General features: G+C 36.7%; 3 protein-coding genes across 3 annotated transcripts; 1 reads left to right on the top strand and 2 right to left on the bottom strand.

Annotated features, from left to right (window-relative positions):
• Nucleotides 1–209: 209 nt before the first annotated feature.
• Nucleotides 210–2,144, top strand: LOC105043245 (copper transport protein ATX1-like). Its single transcript, XM_010920716.2, has 2 exons — nucleotides 210–769; nucleotides 1,827–2,144. Exons 1-2 carry the CDS (start codon nucleotides 646–648, stop codon nucleotides 2,078–2,080), a joined length of 378 nt encoding a protein of 125 aa, XP_010919018.2. The 5' UTR covers nucleotides 210–645; the 3' UTR covers nucleotides 2,081–2,144.
• A 1,927-nt stretch (nucleotides 2,145–4,071) lies between these two features.
• LOC105043246 (heavy metal-associated isoprenylated plant protein 44) lies at nucleotides 4,072–5,969 on the bottom strand. The gene is made up of 3 exons (XM_010920717.4): nucleotides 5,643–5,969; nucleotides 4,820–4,895; nucleotides 4,072–4,659 (listed from the first exon to the last, which is right to left on the bottom strand). The coding sequence occupies exons 1-3, from the start codon at nucleotides 5,844–5,846 to the stop codon at nucleotides 4,343–4,345; spliced, it is 597 nt and encodes a 198-aa protein (XP_010919019.1). The 5' UTR covers nucleotides 5,847–5,969; the 3' UTR covers nucleotides 4,072–4,342.
• Nucleotides 5,970–19,094: 13,125 nt separating this feature from the next.
• LOC109505724 (uncharacterized) lies at nucleotides 19,095–19,728 on the bottom strand. The gene has a single exon (XM_019849778.3). The coding sequence runs from the start codon at nucleotides 19,482–19,484 to the stop codon at nucleotides 19,284–19,286; it is 201 nt and encodes a 66-aa protein (XP_019705337.2). The 5' UTR covers nucleotides 19,485–19,728; the 3' UTR covers nucleotides 19,095–19,283.

Raw genomic sequence — 19,728 nt, 5'->3', positions numbered from 1 at the left:
AATATATCCCGAACTGGCGTCACCCACTTTCATCTTTACCACTCTCTCACGGATTTGATCATCTAAAATATTAAGAATAAAAAGCAAAGAAGAAGAACAAGAAGAAGAAGAGAATGCTCTAGAGACATATATACTACTAATCATTTTTAACACGAAATACGTCTTCGGATAAAGTCTTTCATCCAACCTACCGGACAACACCACATGCTTTTCCCAACTTTTCAAGGCAAGAGCCCCTTTACACAACCCATCACATGGGAGCTGAACACCTTATTCTTGGAGCAAAGCAACAAAAGCTTTAGACCACTTTGGTATATCATGACATATATCTCACGCTCTCCCCACTAATGAAACGACCAACAAAAAGGAATCTCACTGACCATCTCATTGAAACTACCACAAGTACACCTCCATCAGCAGCAATGGATTAACAAAAAAGAGAGCAAGGAGATCAAAGTAAAGAGAGAAAAAGGAGAATTGAACCACACCCAAGCCACGCAAGCCTATCCTTGAATTCTTACTGGTAGGGTAGGGAATCCACTTGGTTCTTGCTTTAGGGCTTCTCCTAGGTTATATATAGCGCAATTAATCCATCCCATGAAGAGGTAGCCACTTCAAGACTTGGGACAGGTGCAGGCAAGTTCAATGGCTGGCTTGCAGATTGTTCCGGCAGACAAGCGTGTGGAAGCGCAGTACGTGGAGATGAAGGTGCCACTCTATTCCTATGGCTGTGAGAAGAAGATTAAGAAGGCCTTGTCACATATGAGAGGTAGATATCTGACACGTTGTTCAATATCAAAGGATCGATATCTATCTCCTCATTGGGACTGTCTCGAATTTTGAACACTGGATAGTCTAGTCCTTCTGGACATGGAGTACGGATCTATGTAGTCTTGTTTCCTTAGACTAGCTAGCCACTGGCAAGAAAGTACCCTTTCTGTTAATAGTTTTTTCAGAAAGTGAACTGATATTTTCTTATTTGACCTCCTTTATCCTCTATTTGCAATAAAAACCTTTTTCTATATTTGCGTGTTAGCACTTATACTATGCCAACATTTCCCCAATGAACCTCGATCTGTGATTCTCTGATGAAGACTCATTTGAACTGGATTACCGAGGGGCTTATTTTTCTTTTTCATGAACTGGATTTTTTTTCCCCTTTTTTTATCTACACAAGATGGAACATAACTAACAAACGGTAACTTGGTTATATAAAGGCAACAGTCTTTGAGAATATATGAAAGAATTAAAGAATATAGTATTGCTTATGTAAAGTTAAACAGTTATCTGAGGGGTTTATCTATGAACTGAAAGGGTGTGTGGATACCTTTTAAGTTTCATCAAAGGTTCTTTCAATAAATTCTGGGGGGGCTTCCTCTGGTAACTCTCTTTTCCCTCAAAAAAAAAAAAAGGGGGGGGGGGGGGGTTTCATCAAAAGGTACACTAAATGGAAGGGATTTGTTTATGAATTTAAATTTATTAGATATTGTTATTGAAATAAAAAAGTTGGCAAGAGACTGGAGAAACTTCTAACCACCAACATGAATATTTTCCTACCCTTTCTAATCAAAAATCTTTTTTTTTTGGTAAGTTTCACTGAGAATGTTTATTTCCACAACATTCAGATTTGCCAAATTTAATAATATCAGCTTATATTCTTGGTTCTCATTTCTTAATGATCATGTCTGAAACAAGTATTAGCATTCCAGCTCATAGGCTAAATTGCAGTAAAATATAATCGTGTTCAACAATAAGAGACCTGAAAGAAACGTAGCAGAGCCTTTCATGTGTTCATGACTTCGATCATACATTGTTCCATTATGCAGGGATACACTCAGTGCATGTTGACTACCATCTTCAAAAGGTGACAGTATGGGGGATATGCAACCAAGATGATGTGCTTGCCACCATCAGGAAGAAGAGAAGGGAAGCTCGCTCCTGGGACCAGATGGAGACAGAGGTTAAAAACAAGGTTGCTGAGGAAGAGGCTGATGCTGGAAATGCTCCCGATCCTGCAACTGTAAACACGCACAAGTTTAGGAAGTCATGGAAGAAACTGTTCCCTTTAGTCTTATATTAGTAATAATTTCTGTGACACCTACATATATGTACATATGATCAATAATATGATGGGCATTACTGCATCTTCTCTCTCTCTCTGCACACACATGCATTTGTATGCATGAGCATTCTCATGCATGAAATTTATTGATCTGGACATCTTCTTAAGTTCTGAAAACTGCTAATGGCATTACTTGATTCATCCTTCATATCCAATTAGTTGTTCTGTCAGAATAGTTCAGCATATACAACCACTTAATACAATTGCATAAGTCCAGTGTATCACTATTAAAAAGTTTGAATCATGAGATCATTGGCTTGTCCCCGTGATGCTTAACTGCACCTATAATGCAGATCTAACCTGGAAAAGGGCTCCTTACAGGTGCTCAAACTTGACTGAACTGGAACAGCTACCAAAATACTTCGCCAGCAAACCACAGCATCTCGCATTCATCGAAGTTAAGGGAATACTGGGGAAGGAGTAACTTTATTGTGTAGCACATTGCCTGAAAACCTTTTCTTTTGAGTAACACATTGTTGCCTCAAGACCTGCTTAGGTTGACGAGCCATTGATGTCCCCATCTACTACGTTGAGCCAGTTTGGGTCTTGAGTTAATTTTTGGACTCAAGTTCAGGTCAATCACCTTAGGAAGATTAAATTAACTTGGAATGGCGCATGCAATGTAATATCCAACCCTGGGCTGGAGCCCTGTTTTATCCATTGCATGGCACTCTTGATGCAATGCTGCGTGCCAACATTTGCCCGGCCATCTGATCCTTGTTTATGATGGCTGTCCTCTCCACAGGGGTGCAAGGGGATTCGGTGTGTGGCAACTTATTCTGACCACAACATTTCAAATTTGAATTTCGGTGTTGTTGTGGTGGGATTCCTCCTTTTCTTTTTTTGATTTTGTAGTTTCTTTTGTTCTCTTCTTTTCTTTTTTTTTCCTGTACTCTTTTCTTTTAATAAAGTTTGGTGACTATTGTGCTATTACACATTAATCTCCTTTTATATCCAAAAAAAAAAAAAAACATGATGTTGCAAGAACCAGCTGAAATCCACCTAGACCAGATTTATAATGTATCTCAGATATCAGGCCTAAATATGAAGTAAAATATGTAAATTTTTCCAAAAGATAAAAATGGATGAGGCTCTGTGATCAGATGTCATCAGGTAGAATTTCAATACCCAGCTACTCATGACCTGTTTGGTGCTGCTGCTTGTTTTATGTCTCTGTATCCATACAACATGATGAATGGACATTGATGTTGACGACAGTATTCACCCAAAACCGTTGCCATTCTTCGCTTCTTCCACCCATTTTTGGAAGCAATAAATCTTTGCAAACAAAAATTTTGGCACTATATTTGGTTTTCAAGAATGAAAAAACTAAAATGGGAATCAGAATGGAATGAGAAGAAAAGTAAGAAATTGGAATCATAATTCCCATTCCATTGTTTGGATGTGAAATCAAGAAATAGGTCTCGCTCGACGTGCCGTTTTCTCTTTTTTTATCTTCATATTAAGAATTCGGGTACGGAGTTCTTGAAACTTTGAAATTCAAACCCCATAAGTAATGTAATGTATGTATGTTTGTATGTATGTGTGTGCATATATGTATATGCATGTGTATGGATGTATGTATGAAGCATTTATCCTAAATACTAGCTAGATCTAGAAATCTAGGTGTACTTCTTGTATCGGCACCACATTACTTGCATTTCTATGGTTCAAAGGAGAAATTTCTAGATAGACTTAGGCTACCACACGTACTAGAGACAATAAAATGATACCATATTAGTATTTTAAATTTAAAAATTTTGTAACCACCTCGAGGCACTGTTGTTTCACCACTAAATACACTATTGTATGCTGTCGCGGCATTTTTTTCATTAGCTTTGTCTATGGTATATGTGGTAGAAGTCTATCAAAAAATTTTCGGCTTAAAGTGTGATAGAACTTTGTCATCATTTCATTTGCTTGGAAAAGCAGTGAAGGCAGCGATAAACTGATGAAACTTACACCCAGACATCTTTTTGCAGCACGGATCAGAGGTGATACATATCCACGTTCTACGTACGACATTTTTTTTTTTTTTTTTGGTAAAAGACTTTTTTTTTCCCCTCATGCGCGGCTACTATTATGACCTTCTAGCGTGAACACTCCCACAAAGCCACAGATTATATACCCCACCCATTACAGTAATAATAACACCATGCAACGCACCCACATCATCATGTGCACCAAGTAGTCATCAATGGAGGCTTCCTTGGATCCCCCTCACATGACATGGCATGCATTGACATCATCGTCGTTGAACATGTTGCTGACACGGTCATCACCACGGTGGGGCACTGGGACATGGCCATGCTTGTCACCATTGTAGCCATGCCGCCAGTAGTTGTAGCTATCACGAAACGATTCTTCGTCTCTGAAGTAGTTTTGAGCCGATGTGAAGTAGGGTGGGAGATCAGGATTGGGCCAGAATTCCGCCTTCTTGCCGCTCCGTCTCACCTCCTTGAGCACCTTGTTTGCGTCGATATACCCGGTAACTGTCACCTTCTCCATCTCCAGATCCACATCCACTGAATCAACCCCTATGACAAGAAATTTATTCCATTACAGTGCACCAATATCACTGTTCCAGTTAGTTGACACTTATAAAAAGAATAATACATGATGTAGATTTCATGATTTTAGACATATTGAATTGCATGGTTGTTGGTTGCTGTGTTAATCAATTAGGATAATTGGTACCTCTAAGCCTTAAGATAGCATTTTTGACAACCCTCTCGCAGCCTGTGCAGCACATCCTCACTTTAAGCTCCACTGTCTGCAATAAAAAAGATAGAGAGAATAAGAAATTTTAACTAAGATAAAGTTTGTGAATGATGCCTTGGTTCATTCTGTTGGATTACATAAGATATAGAACTAAAAAAGAAATTCTTCTTTTGTTATCCACGCTAAAGCAGTTGCTTATTCATCTTTATTTATACATGTAATTAATTTATTGTTTGTTGCTTATTTGGAACAGTCAAACAACACCATCTCTCAAATGTTGGACATGTCCTACAAGCGCCGTAAGGCACCAAGGTTGTCCCCTTGACCCCCAAAGCAAAGGTTCAAAGCAACAAATTCCCGCTTCGTACGTACATAGACATAGTGGCCAGTGGACAGAAAAAAAGCCAAAGGGCCAAACAACCAACCAACGCGAACATAGAGAATCCATTCTAATATCTAGGAGATGCACACGCTTCACTTCGATCGCTTGTGCTTCAAATTGAAGGGAAATTGGCATAGTTTTGACAAACCAAAACCATGAGTTTCTTCACATAGATATTCCTACATGTAGCTTTCGATGCAATGAAAGAATTATTCTGGACTACACTCAAAAAAAGAATTATTCTGGACATGCCTTCCTTTTTCATTAACTGTTCTAGCTAGTATCAGGTGTCATACTTCTATCAACAGCAAATAAGAGAGAAGACTCTTCAATTGTCCTTTGATCACTTCACCAAAGGAAGCAAATTAATTAAGTAGCAGAAGTAGCAATCATATATAACAAGAGAGGAAGGAGAACCTGCAGTGAGAGTGGTCGTCCCTTGGCCATGTTCTTGTTGTAATTGTAGCTCTCGTCGAAGTAGTAGTAGGTGCTGCCGCTGCTAGGATTGCTGCCGTAGTAGTAGGTGTTGCTGCTCCTCCGATGGTTGTTTCCTTGATAGCGAAAGGGGTAAAAGATGGTGGAGAGAAAGAAGTTGATGGCTCTTCCAAGAGCTGTCGCCATGGCTCACAGGATGCAGATATAATGAGGAGGATTGCATAGGATGAGAGATTTAGAAGGCAGGCAGCCCAAGATATTCCCACCAAGGCATCGCTTCCTTTCACAGCATTATTAAATCTCTTGCGTAATATTCCAGTGGTTCCCCTCCACGTACGTCCTCCTTTCTTCCAGACCTTGCGCTCAGGTTCTTCTGAACCTGGGGGTGGGTCACCTCACCCTATGAAATAATTTAACCTTTGGGGAGGGAATGGTATCTAGGACCTCTTGTTAATGCTCGAATTGTGGGTCAAGATCCCCACCAGATTGACATGGATAGCACCCAGAGATAATATATTTCTAGTTTTAATTCATGGGGAACAAGAATGTGGAAGAGAAGAAATTATAAAGATCGGATGCAAAGGAAAATTAAGTATTCTAATTAAAATGCCCTTTATTTTCTTGAACTTTTGATGACCATTGCATGTCTTTGCCTTATCCCGGCTAGCAAAGTTATTCCGTCCGACCTGGCTTTTGTACAAACTACACTGCTACGCGCTGCTCCTTCGTCCTTGTCTCAGTTTGTAGCGGTCGCTATGAGGCAGCGTATAGTAGGCTACCAGCCCGACCACCTGCTGCGCTGTCTTATGAGTTACTGTGACCAAAGACCGTTCCTAGGATATGTTGATACGTACCGTTAAAAAAAAAAAAGATATATCGATAGGGATACGTACCAGTATGGCCATTGGCAGTTCCCATATGGATATGCGTGCAAATTGGACTTGTCCGAGATTCATTATTGAAGTCATTTCAGAGATTTTTCTTTATTGCATTCATGTCAACAAACAATTTGAATGATCTCAACTATTTCAGAACATGTCCATGTCGAATAACAATAATAACTTGTGTTTGCTCGAGACCAGAGCCTAACTTAATCACTTTCACATTTTTTAATCAATGGATTGTGCATTCATTTGGTATCATAAAAGAAACCTCGCATTTCTAGCAAACTAATCTCATCGACTTCTATTTTATCTTATTTATAATATTATATTTTATTTTACTTTGAGAAGAGGGATAGGAGAAAGCCTGACCAAAACCAAGGATGATATTGATCGAATCCAATTCATCTGTATCCAATACCTCATGATAATACCAACTCAATGAATTAATACCCTCATCCTCTAGAACTACATCAAGGTCAAGATTCAAGAGTAATGATTGGCTTAGAAATTAGTATTTATCAGTATTGTGCTCATTGTTGAAATGGGAAATTTTACACATAACCATGGTAACAGGAGATTGTTGTCCCGGCCATACGGTCAATCCATCAAAATTGTCCAATCTTAGCATATAAGATTTGCAGGTCTAGTTTCTGAGAAGAAGATATACGATTTTTAAACGGATCTATCAAACTCTTTCTACCTATATATTACTCTCTTGGAGTATATTTTTGTAGAGGTAATTATACAGTTGGTGCATTTTTAGGACATATTTGGTTCATTGGAAAAAATTTTTTGATTGAAATATTTTTTCAGAAAAATTAATTTTAGAGATATAATATTTAAAAAAATAGTTTGATATATTTTGTTGATCATAGGAAAATAAATAATATATTTAAAAATATCTGTTATATTTTTAATAAAGCATCTAATTTTTTTAAAAAATTATATAAAATATCTATTATATTTTTAATAAAGAAAAAATTTTATCTCATCTTATTCATGATTTTAATATTATTTTTAGAAAAAAAAATTTCAATTCCCTTCTCATGGGAAAAGTGGGATCTGAATTTTTCTTTTTATAAAATATAAAAAATATATTCTCATGAAAATACTAATTTTCAATTTCTTTTCTTTGGTGTGTCCACGCCCCTGCGGGACCAACAAAAGGAAAAGGATCATCGAGTACAAAGAAAGATGTATTTGGAAAGAGATTTTTTAGGCTTTAGATTATTCCTTCCAGTACGGTCCATTACTGAGCTTTAAGCATCTCCACGCTAGCTTCCACCATAGACCTTTAAAGCCCACCCCTATCAAAAAATCAAAAAAAAAAAGACCTTCAAAGCCCACGCGGCTCATTTAATAAAATAGCCAATCGCTACAATTTTATACAGCAAATTGTGGAGAAAAGATAATTTTTGATAGTAATAGATAAGATTCCACGCTTCCACTTGTAACCAGAGTATTTGCTGCAAATATTGTCTCCGCATCATGATAACATATGTTTCTCGGCAGGACAGAAGGAATAAAGTTCATTTTGCATGCTATATACATAACCAAGCTTTTCCCATTCAAACTGAAGAGTGCACTGGATTTCTTCTTATTCCATTGTTTATAATACTGATCGGTTTTAACACCAAGGAAAGCAAACATAATGAAAATTCTTGGATAAAGAATAGGTAGCAATAATCGAGGAAAATTCACTAGACTTGAAGAATGCTTTACAATAGCAAAAGAGATTTTTAAGGTTCAGCCCAAGCTGCTGATGCCTCCATCATTAATTAATTTAGAAGTTGGGGTTTTTCTTCCCTTTCTGTTACATGAGATTAATAGTAGAAACTCTACCATCTGTTGAGGGCGTTGTAAAATACCATCAAGCTATGTGCTTGAAATTTTTGGATCGGATTTTATTATGGTATATATCAGAATGCAGGTTCTCCACATCATCAAATGCACATGGCCCTATCCCTCCATATCACCATCTCTAATCAGAATCGGGATTTCTCATTTGGCAAGATTTGGGGAGAGGGATTTGGAAAAATTCAATCCATGGCTGAATTAAGATAAGGTCATTGTTTTTTTTTTTTTTTTTTTAATATTTGAATCATATCATCATAGTATAGATACAATTAGAAGTGTCGTATGTGTAAATAAGGGAATTAAAAAAAAATCATCTAATACTGCCATAATGATGGGCAACATGACAAGCAATCCAATCAGCTGCACTGCAAGATTATTATTTTCCTTCACCGAATACAGTAACTCTGGTAGGGCGATTATGCTATTAAAAAAAAATGCTGCAATATCAATTTTTTCCTTCTTATCCACAAAGATTCTATTTGATCATCCAACTATAAGGTTGTGTGGTGGGAATCTCAAGTCATGTCATCCATATTCTCTGAAATGGCAAGGTAAGTGCTAATGAACAGGCTTGAAAAAGCATCTCGAAATCCGAGACCCGCATCAAAGAATTGAATATTGCCTCCCAGCGACCACCGCCCACAAGGTGCTTCCGAAAACTACCATGATCATATGCCGCAAAAGATCTATCAAACTTAGCAAGCACGCTTCGGAGCTTAAGGAAAATTGTATCAAAATCATTGTTGTTCTATTCTGTGGCTCGGAGAATAAACTTTCTATCAACGGTACCTCATTAAAAAGTTTTATTAATGCACAGCCACTGGCTCCTCAGTTTACCAAAAAAAAATAAAAATAAAGAAAAGTTAACCGAAGCTTAATATGTGGTGTAATCTGCTCTTCGGCTCTCTTTTTTGTACATCATAAATAAGAACAAGACCTGCAAAGAGAACTTAAAGTAGACAAACTTCCTGATGTGATGCTGTGTGTTTAGATAAAAACGAATTCATCACTAGATTCTTCAGAGCACTCTTCAAAGAATAACATGCCTCATGAGAGTTCCTTTGCTATTAAGAAAGAGGCGGAATATATTCAGGTGCAAGGATTGGGTTGAAGTGATGGTGCTGTACATTTGTAAAAGATGGCTGGGACAACGAACACTTCACTGAGAAAACCCGGTAGCCACCAGAATTGATGGATACCTAAGTAATCCGCAGAATGCTTTCCAATATGACAGGATGGTGGGGAAAAGGAACATTGGGACAGGATTAAAGGGCGGGCAAGCGAGCGACTCAGCTACACCTTTTAGTGTTATGATTCCAGCCACGCACATAATCTTTCTCGCATCCAATGCACATGAAAAGGATGTGGATGGCACCACCAAGCTCTGGTTCGCATGGTATTGTCTCTTACAACTTTAGCTAGAAGCAGGGGTTCGATTCTGGAAGGTGGTGTTCCCTTGTTTCGGTTCCCATCAACTTTGTTACTTTTTTTTCCTCCTTTTTTTTTTTTTTTGAATGAATCAAGATATCAAGTTACACTTTGTTCCTCAGTAGTACAAGCTTCAGATTCAATCTGCTTGGGGGCTTAGGCGTTGGCCAAGATAAAGGGGCTGAGTGTAAGTTGCAAGTGGGTTTAGGGCCCCTCCTGGTCTTCTAAAAAGGACAAAAAAAAAAAAGTATGGTTGGTTGGCCCTTCATTTGTTGTTCTTTCTTACTTCCCTTTTTTTTTTCTTCTTCTTTTTCTGAATATTCATATAGTTTGATATATAATATCTGCTAAAAGAATTAATATTTAAAACTTGGTCATCAAAATTAGAAATCTATATCATTAGTTATTCACGATCTACCCTTCCCTAGGGGAGAAGCCATGGGTTTTATCTAGAGGAATGATTAATCAGATGTATTAAAGTGCTTAGCATATTTATTTGTTAATAAGTTAAAGACTTAAAATTTTAAACATTAATAGATCGAGGATCGTTTAAACTCAATTAGGAATTTCTCATTAGCTTATCCTTTAGAAAAACTCATGGTCTTCATTTTTGAAATTCATACTAAAACATAAAATATGTAAGCTCGTTTTAAAGACCCAAAGTTTTATAAATGTTATTATCACTATCAGTTATTATTTTGTATTACAATCCACACATAGTAATTCATAAGTTATGTGAGGCCTGGCTCAAAATCGGGCCAAATCCTAAAAAAAATGATCTAAATACCAAAGGAAAAAAAAAAAGGAGGTACGAAGTTCTCCTGTTTGAGTCGGAGAAGGTGTTGAACTCCGACTCCTTCCCGACTTTGTAGGAGGCTAGGAAACCCTAGTCTCCATCATCCATAAGCTCCCAAAGCCCCCTCTTAAAGAATTAGAGGCTCATCATTATCGTAAAAAAAAAAAAAAAAAATCTTCATTCCAATCATTGCCGCCCCACTATCCGAGATGACGTATCATGGCCATCCACCTTGCCAGCACCCACTCTATCTTTGTCTCATGCAACCACTAGCAACTAGGATCGCATTATGAAACACTAAGATCGAACCAAGTTCCATCTCTCCTGTTCTCCTGATCTTCTCCTTTGTTTTGCTGACCACCGACAATTGTGAATGCTGTCGAGGTCATCTCTTGGTCTGGCACCACCATTGGCCGCTTGCTTCAGTTTCATGGCCATGGTCGGATGAAGAGGAGAAAAGAAACATGGGTTTTGGTGCCTTGTTTAAAAAAGAAGAAGAAGAGAGTGCCTCTTTTCTCTCTCTTTCCTCTTTTATTTAATTTCTCTCCTCTCTCTCACTAAACTAAGGAAATAAGAAGAAAAGAAAAGAAAAAAATTAAGGGGACTTGAAGTAGACCCCTAGCGAGTCATAGAGGATTTAAATCAAATAATTTATAATTTATTATTATTATTTTTTATTAATATTAAGATTGATTTCATAGGGGAACAATCTTTCGGATAGAAAATCTTTGAGCAGATCTTCTAACACCCGATTTACAAAATCGTGGTATAGATTGATATTTAGGATATTCAATTTATCGCCAGTAGAGATAAGGATTCTTGAATACAAATATCAATATATATATATATATATATATATATTTACCCTGTATGATTTTGGTTTCTCATGGCTGATTATTTATACTTTTTGTATTATATGTTCCTTTGCTAAATTGACTATATATGATAATGATGTCGATTGAAGTGAAATTTTGATAGTGTGCTATAAATATCACTGAGATCATCGTTGTAAATTTTTTGGATCCATCGATGGTCTCTATCTATCAAATCATCACGCGGTCGTTCGTGGCCATCGAAATCGAATTTTATTGATTGATATAGGTAGGGCTATTGGATCGAAACGATCTTTTGTGACAATACTCTAATGATAATTATTTAGATAATGAAAATGATGAATATGAACTTTAAATTTTAAAATCATACCATATTCAGAGAAAAATAGAAAAAAAAAATATATTATGCCTCTATAGTAGTGGTTACGTAATAACCGCTGCTATAGGCTCTATCGCAATGGTTGTTCAACTATTTATAGTAGCGATTTATTAACCGTTGTCATATCTCGAACTTATGACAGCAGTTAGATAGAACCACTATCATATCTCTAATTTATGGCAGTGGTTACCACCAACCACCGCCATAGGTTGGACCTACGGCAACAGTCACCGATAACCGCTGCCATAGATGTACTTGTGGCAGTGGTTATCTATAACCATTGCAATAGATCCAACATATGATAGTGATTGATGATAACTGCTATCATAGGATCTATGGTAGTAGTTTTGGATCCACTGCCGTAGTAAGCGCTGTCATAGATCTTTATTGTAGTAGTGAGAGGAAGAAAGCGAGGTATAGAGAACTAACTTTGAGGATCCTGAAGTCCCTTTATTTATAGGAGAGGAGTTAGAGTCGTATCCATCTCAAAGTCTGGACAGCTTTCTGGATTTGACATGTAGATTGATTCAGAGAAATTATTTTCTTTCACGGGAGACTCAATTGTGGAGGAATTCTTTTTTATTTAGACTTTTCCAATTTGAGACAGAGAAAGATGGATTTGGTGGCAAGAAACTTTGCTCGACTACGGACGAGCTATAATAGATCATCTGGGGCTAAGGTTCTGAAGACCGTGGAGCACATGTTGTCCTCAGGTGATCCAAGATTGGTCAGCCATAAATGAGCTATAGTAGGTCGTCCGAGGCCGAGGTGAACTAGGCACAGACCAAGGGATGGGAACTGCTGCAAACTCAATGGGTCGTGTCTGACGACCTCCATATCTATTGTATATCCATGACCCAACAGGCATCCATCTTCTATAGCTCGGTCGGAGCCGAAGATGTGGTAGTCGAGGCCAAGGTACAGATCCACAACAAATAATATATGATATATATTTTTGTGTACATCAATATCGAGTTATACTAGATACTTAACATGAGATTTTATTATGTATATTCTCTCTTGATATTGTTTATCTATTATTTTCAAATTTATATTTCTATATTAATGTGAGTGTGTGGGAATTCTTATTGGACTGTAAAGCTCACAACCATCCTCTTTTCTTTTTCAGAGTTGTAGGATGCTTGTATGTAGCTAAAGTTGGGATCTCGACTTGAAAGGATTGACTGGATAGAACTTCATCAATAACAGTTGGATAACCGAATTTTATAAATTGTATAAAGTTTGATATTTGTTAATATAAAATATTTGTTATGAATTGAGATCAATAATATTCATAGAATTTTGAGATTATAATAAATTTTAAAATTTTGCATATTATTTAGGATCTTATTCTAATGAGTGTGCTGCCATCACATGACTGAATCAGATGTTGGGTTCGGAGCATGGAGCATGACAAGTTATGCATCCTAAGAAATAAAGCAAGAAGAATAAAAAATGTGCATATTTTGAATATACAAGTCTAATTATCTCTAGAATTTTCTATTGGTCTCTACTATAGAAAATAAGAAATATTTTTTAGGATTGCTTTTTTAATCTGTTATTCAAATTTCAGTCATCTAATAATCACAAAAATGTAAAATGAACAAACAATGGTTTCAAACCTATAAGCATTTTTTGTACGGACCCTGGAACAAAAGGAAAATAAAAATTAGAATCTAAAGGAGCAACAATCATAAGTTTCAGCTAATCACGAAGTAGAGGAGAGCCTAGCAGGGATCAAATCATTCCTTTTTAAGTTCCCAATTACCTTGCAGGCCAGTATTGTCTAGCCCGTCTGTAGATTGCCCCTCTCTAAATATATGTAAAACTTTAAGATGTTGTGGCACTTTTTTGAATCGCCAAAAGTCTTTAAGAAGTTGATGATGCTGTTGCCCCATAAGTCTATTGCAATTGATCCATGTAAGGACATTATGAGAATCTCCTTCCAGCCATACTTGGTGGCTTTGTAATTAAAACTATGGTAGAGATTCCAAACCAAGCTACTAGGAATTCAAGAAATTCTTTATTACTGTCTGTCGCATATTTGATTATTAATTCAAAATTTCTCAAATCAAAGATAATTATTTGCAAATAAGGCTCAATAAAGTATTGGTATATATCAAAAGCAAATTCTGCCCCCTTTTAGATTGCTATTTAAGAATCCTCCTTAAACTATGCATAAGAATTTCCTCTATAGTTAGCTAGTTCTTAGACTGATTCCTCTACAACCCCAATATATATTTGTGTAAATTAAAAATTACTATTCCGATTAAGTTGAGGAAAGCAGCCTTATCTCAGACCTGAACTGCCTCAAATCTGGCTTGGAGTCAGAGGTGAAGCAAGGTACCTAGCCCCACTCTCCTTCCCTATTTACAATATTATAAGTACATAGAACTGAAGATCACATGTTTTAAGGCCTCCTATATCAAACTAGTGCAAGTCAAATGGTTGAAGTTTTGTCAATAATGCTATAATATATAGTACATTATCCAAATCAAAAATTTATATCATGAATCATGATCTATATACACTAAAATATATAAATATTCAAATTCAATATATGTTTAGATGATCAAAATCATAGTAGATCATCTTATCATGTTCTTAAATTAAACTTATCCGATCACGAAGAAGAAAGATTTTCTTCCATCCACTCAATTCGAATCTAATAAAAGAAAACTAAAAAAAAGAGAAAAATTTTGAAAACAGAGTTTAAGTTCCCTTTTGTTTCATTGATTCTCTACGCTTCATAAATTGAGATACATAACCCTATTTATAATTGTGAGGTCCGCTTTTTCAAAATTTGAACTTTTAATTTAATAGCAGTATTCTTCCACATGTGATATATGTTAAACGAATGATTATAAAATGGATACTAGTTTCTTGAAGGCCATAGAAGCATGTCACATAGGCTGTTTCCATGAAATAGCAGTTTGATAAATATCTCCAAACTACTATTGATTGGGGATGGAGCCATACCTCTATATATTCACATTACAGTGGGTGTACGAAATAAGCTAATATATTATGCCTCTGTTAACATATGCTATGAAAATTTGTAAGCTGCATCATGTTATAGCTTTATCTCATATCTTAATGTGGCTAATTTAGCATTGTTAGGAAGTCTGTGTTTATTAGTTCAGCCACAGAGACATGTTTTGGTAACAAAAAAAAGTATAGCACATTTATTTGGACATCATATCTTATTGATATTATTATTTTGTGAACAGAAAATTATAAGTAGTCATGGTATCAAAGTTGGCCCCTTGAAAAAGTTTATCATTGAGTCATCCAACCTCTTTGCATTATGGTTGAGTAACATGCAAAATGATATAAATCTGAAATCTATACAAATGTGAAAATTTTCTTTAGATAGCTAAAACAACAAGACTTAGAGGGAGAAATCAGAAGTAAAAATTGAGTAGGCAAGTATGTTTATAGAGTAGAGAGATAAGAACTAAACAAAAACCTTAATGAAAGAGCTAACAAATTTGAAATAGCCCTAAAATGGCACATACTTCACCGTTTATATTAGATATTCTAGTTATACAAAAGAACAATTTCCAGTTGTATATAAAGACTGCTTAAACTCATGACAAAAGCTAAATAAAATGCGGTCAATATGTTAACATGAAGCTCTACCGCTCGAAACTCATTAATTTCACTAACATACACATAAAAGCATGAAATACTAAATTCATATTTCCATGCAACTCCAAGTTAGAAAAGTCATGAAAAATCATTTCAAAATATAATTATTATAATTTTTTTTGGTAGAACATAATCATTATCATTGAAAGTGTTAGTTCATCAAATTAGAGAAGTTGGATCAAATTAGCCATCTAATCCTGTCTCCATCAAGTTTAGGGGTTAGAAATATTTGGAAGAAGCATATTCTGTTAGATAGTTCACTTCGTACAGGTTAATTTCCCAAACATTCATGCATTATTGTACGGCCGGTGTTGGGACAGGAAGCACACGTAAGATGCCAAGAGTTTCCAAAATAAGTGTGATGCTGACGAGAAGTCATGTGCGATCACATCATGTACAAGCACCAATTATTTCATGCCACGTGGCATGCATATTTATGAAAGAAAGATTTTTTTGTTTTGAAAACACGGTTGGACGTCTATCATCATTCCTGGTACCGGAACCAGAGATTAATCAGGCCTACCACGACCAAATCACTTAAATGTCTCAGGCTCCGCGAAATGTCAGGCGTACACGTATCTCTGTCCGCCTCCACATGGCATTACGACATGATGGCGTGACCTCAACACTCTTCTTTTGAGCCTGATCGATAATGCTCAAGATTCCATGTGATGTGTCGCGTTATGTATGCAAGGACAGCACGGACAGGAGCGGCCCTAGCTTTATTCACAGGATTGGCTGAGCAGGGACAGGAACAGGCCTAGCTTTATATACACTATTTATTTATTAGGGCGGTGGAGGGATGGCAATCTTGAGCCAGACTTGTTCACCTTTTCAAGCCTGATCTAGGGCGAATGTCTAATCCCAGTCCATTGGGTGTGAAAGTGATGTACAAGTTAGCTCAACACCAACCTGCCAACAAGTTGGATTAGATCTGGGTTACAAATCTTTAGTTGGAAGAATTTTGCCTCTAAAAAAAAAACAGAATGAATAATATTTACCATCCATGATAATAATCGAATCTAAATTTTTTTTTAATATTTAAAATTTATTTTAATTTAAATTTCGATTTCAATCACAAATCAAATATTTTTTTGAACTATCATATTATTGAGATAGATATACTTTTGAGATATATACAAATAAAGCATACATATGTTGAGGCAAATTAAAGTTTTCTTAACATATTACGAGCCACATTCAAGTCAAGCCTATAGACCTATATAAACTCAAGTAGACCTAAATTTGACCCAAACCATCAATTGCCATCCTTGATTTGCTTTTGATGGCTGCCTGATCATATGATGTTTAAAAGAAATAAATGTAAAATTGTAAATTTAATTAATATTTTATTATTAGGATTACCAAGTTTGAAATTTAAGATTATAACTAATATTTTTTTAAAAAAATTCGTTGACAAAAAGAGAGGAGCAAGGCTCCACCGGCTCCATCAAGGAGGTGGAGTACAAAGAAAACGCAAGGCTTGGGAGAGCGGAAAATTGCTGAGTTTGGGATTTAGGGAATAAAATTGCGAAGAGGACAAAAGATCAACATGTTATAAGGCAACTAAGTTTGGTTGGAGAGAGAAGACTGAAAATATCAGCTAGCTAGCTGATTTTATTGGGATGATAGTCTTCCCCTGAGAGTGAGTGATGGGAGAGAGAGGAGAGCAATTTTTTCAAACTCCCGCTTTTGTTTTTGGTGGCTTCAAGGAAAACCTTGTAGTCTCTCTCTCTCGACCGGCAAGTTGCAAGGGTTAGGGAAATCCTAAGAAGTCAAATAATGCCGAGCTTGCTGGCATTTCCTGATTCCAAACCAGAGATTTCTAAGAGCTAATTTGCTGGTAAACCACAGTCTACAAGCATTGAAAAATACAGACTTCCCAGTATGAGTGGCAAAGTAGCAGGATAGCAGAACATGATCGGGTATCAGTGGGGTTTGCGCAAAAAGGATATGAACCCTGGCTCCAACCCCTGAGGAGTTTACCGGTACGCAGTTTGGTTTTTTCAAAGCCAACCATATGTCCATCTTGGAGGTGGAGGGTAAACTACTGCACCATCAGCTAGCAATCTATAGAGAGAGCAGCACAATCTAGCGAAGTAATTTCCTTGCATCGGTCAAACTAGATTGAGTAGTTCAGATTGTTTAAGTTCTGCTATTCTATTTGCTGATTTTGGCTGGTTAATGGGGAAAGACCAGGAATGAATTGCCACAGAACAAATTAAGTTTGTTGGATTTAGACATGGTAGTGTCTCTCTTTGTTTTCTTCCTTTCATAATCGAGGTCTAATCCTACATTTCTACATAAACCATTTCACATTAGTTGATATGTCTTTTTGGAGAAAGGAATATTAGCTGGTATGTCGTATAAGTGAAATATGCAAATGAACCATGTCAAATTTGTTAAAGGCCTAATCTTATAATTTGGATAATTGGATACAGACCATCAAATTTAAATACGCTCAAAACTTGAAAAGATAGCCATGATCTTTGGTGCTTAGTATTCGGAAACTACTTCATATGAGTCGGAAACTACTTCATATAAGTAACTCAAATAACTAAAGTTGCATGCAAATATGAAGCTTGTTAGATTATTAAGTTTATCTTTGTATGATTGCTAAATATTGAGAATAAAAATGCTGAAAATTATTTTTTTTCTCACAAAACACTGAAAAAGTTTCTAAAACATAACAATTTTTTTTAAAAAAATGATATATCGACAAGAAACATTTGACAGACGCAAAAGTGGCATTGTCACGATTACTAACAGATGATGCATGCTTTGATTTTTATTAATATATATATATATATATAAAGAAACTAACAGTACTACAGATTAGATGAAAAAAACTACGTTATAGAATTCTTCTATATAACCTCCACAGCATCTTTTTTAAAAATTTATTTTCTAAATTTATGAATGTATTTACAATCATTTTAAATGATTACTTCTTCCATTCCACTTTTTTTTTTTTTTTTTGAAAAAAAAAAAAGGCTCAGTGGAACATGACATAGCATGATTGTGGGAGCAAGGCAAATAAATCTGGTGAAAGCATTAGGCGCTGCTCCTCAAGTTTGGTCCAAGACTCTAAGATTTGCCTACGTCCAAATATAAACTCCAAAACTCCCATTTATTTCAACAAATCAAGAATGCCTCTGACCTCTTCAGCTCCTAGACCCTTTTTTTTTTTTCCTTTTGGTCTAATTTAACGCGATTTTTTTTTTTTTTTTGGTAACCTCTCACAACACTAGTGGATAGAGTATACATGAGAAGGGCTAAATTTATAAAAAGTTTAAACCATGGCCACTGGCCAGGAAGGAAGGGAGAAATCCCAGTACTCGTAACACAGTCTTGGACCCCAGCCGCTGCCATAAATCTTTCTCTCTCCAATCAACCCCGCTGAAGCTGGCTTCGATTACCCTTTCCACCAAACCCCATGATAACCATCATTCCCCATCTCCACCTTCTCCCCCGTCTCATTCGAATTTCGAATTCGGAATTTGGAAATCACCACGCCAAAATTTCTCCCTTCCTTCTCACTCTTATTTTCATATATTTCTTTTAATAATAATAAAAAAAAAGAAACAAATCTATGAATCCGCAGAGTACGACCAAACAGCTCAAAATCGATTCATATAATATAATTTACAATAACAGGGAAAAAGGGAAAACAAATTTCAACCGCGAGCGACATTGATCAAAGATTAAAATTAGAAATGAAACATAGAGACAAAAACCAAGCTCATGTACACAGATCCAGGCCGCAAAGAACCATAACCCTTACATCCGTACCGATCAGGGGGTGGCTGCTGCGGCGGGGCGGGCGTAGGAGGGCGGAGGGAGGGGGCGCGGCGGAGAGGCGAAGGGGAGGCTTCTGAGCATGAGGAAGCGCATCCGGCGGGGGAAGGGAGCGTCGTGAAGCAGCTGCTCCAGAACCCTCGCCACCAGCACCGTGTACTCCTCCAGTAGCTCCGCCACTATCGCCACCAAGATCATCCTTCCTTTCTTTTCTCAAACCCTCTTCCGCTACTTCTTTTGCTGATTGGAAACGGAAATTTCCCCTCCTTTTCTTTCCGAAGAAACCGTGGCTGCTCGAACGTTTCAAAGGGTTTTGGAGGCTCCCTTGCGTGGTATTCGTATGGATTTAAAGCATGAGGGTTAATAGGTGGGGAGAGTGCAGTCGCTTCCGGTGGGCTCTGCTCCTGGGATTGAAGGGTAGCGGTTTGGCGGCCGCGGGGGA

The sequence above is a fragment of the Elaeis guineensis genome, chromosome 4, assembly GCF_000442705.2.
Source record: "Elaeis guineensis isolate ETL-2024a chromosome 4, EG11, whole genome shotgun sequence".
In the NCBI taxonomy this organism is placed as follows: Eukaryota; Viridiplantae; Streptophyta; class Magnoliopsida; order Arecales; family Arecaceae; genus Elaeis; species Elaeis guineensis.
The sequence above is the reverse complement of the archived record's forward strand: the minus strand, read 5'-3'. Positions and strand labels throughout refer to the sequence as shown.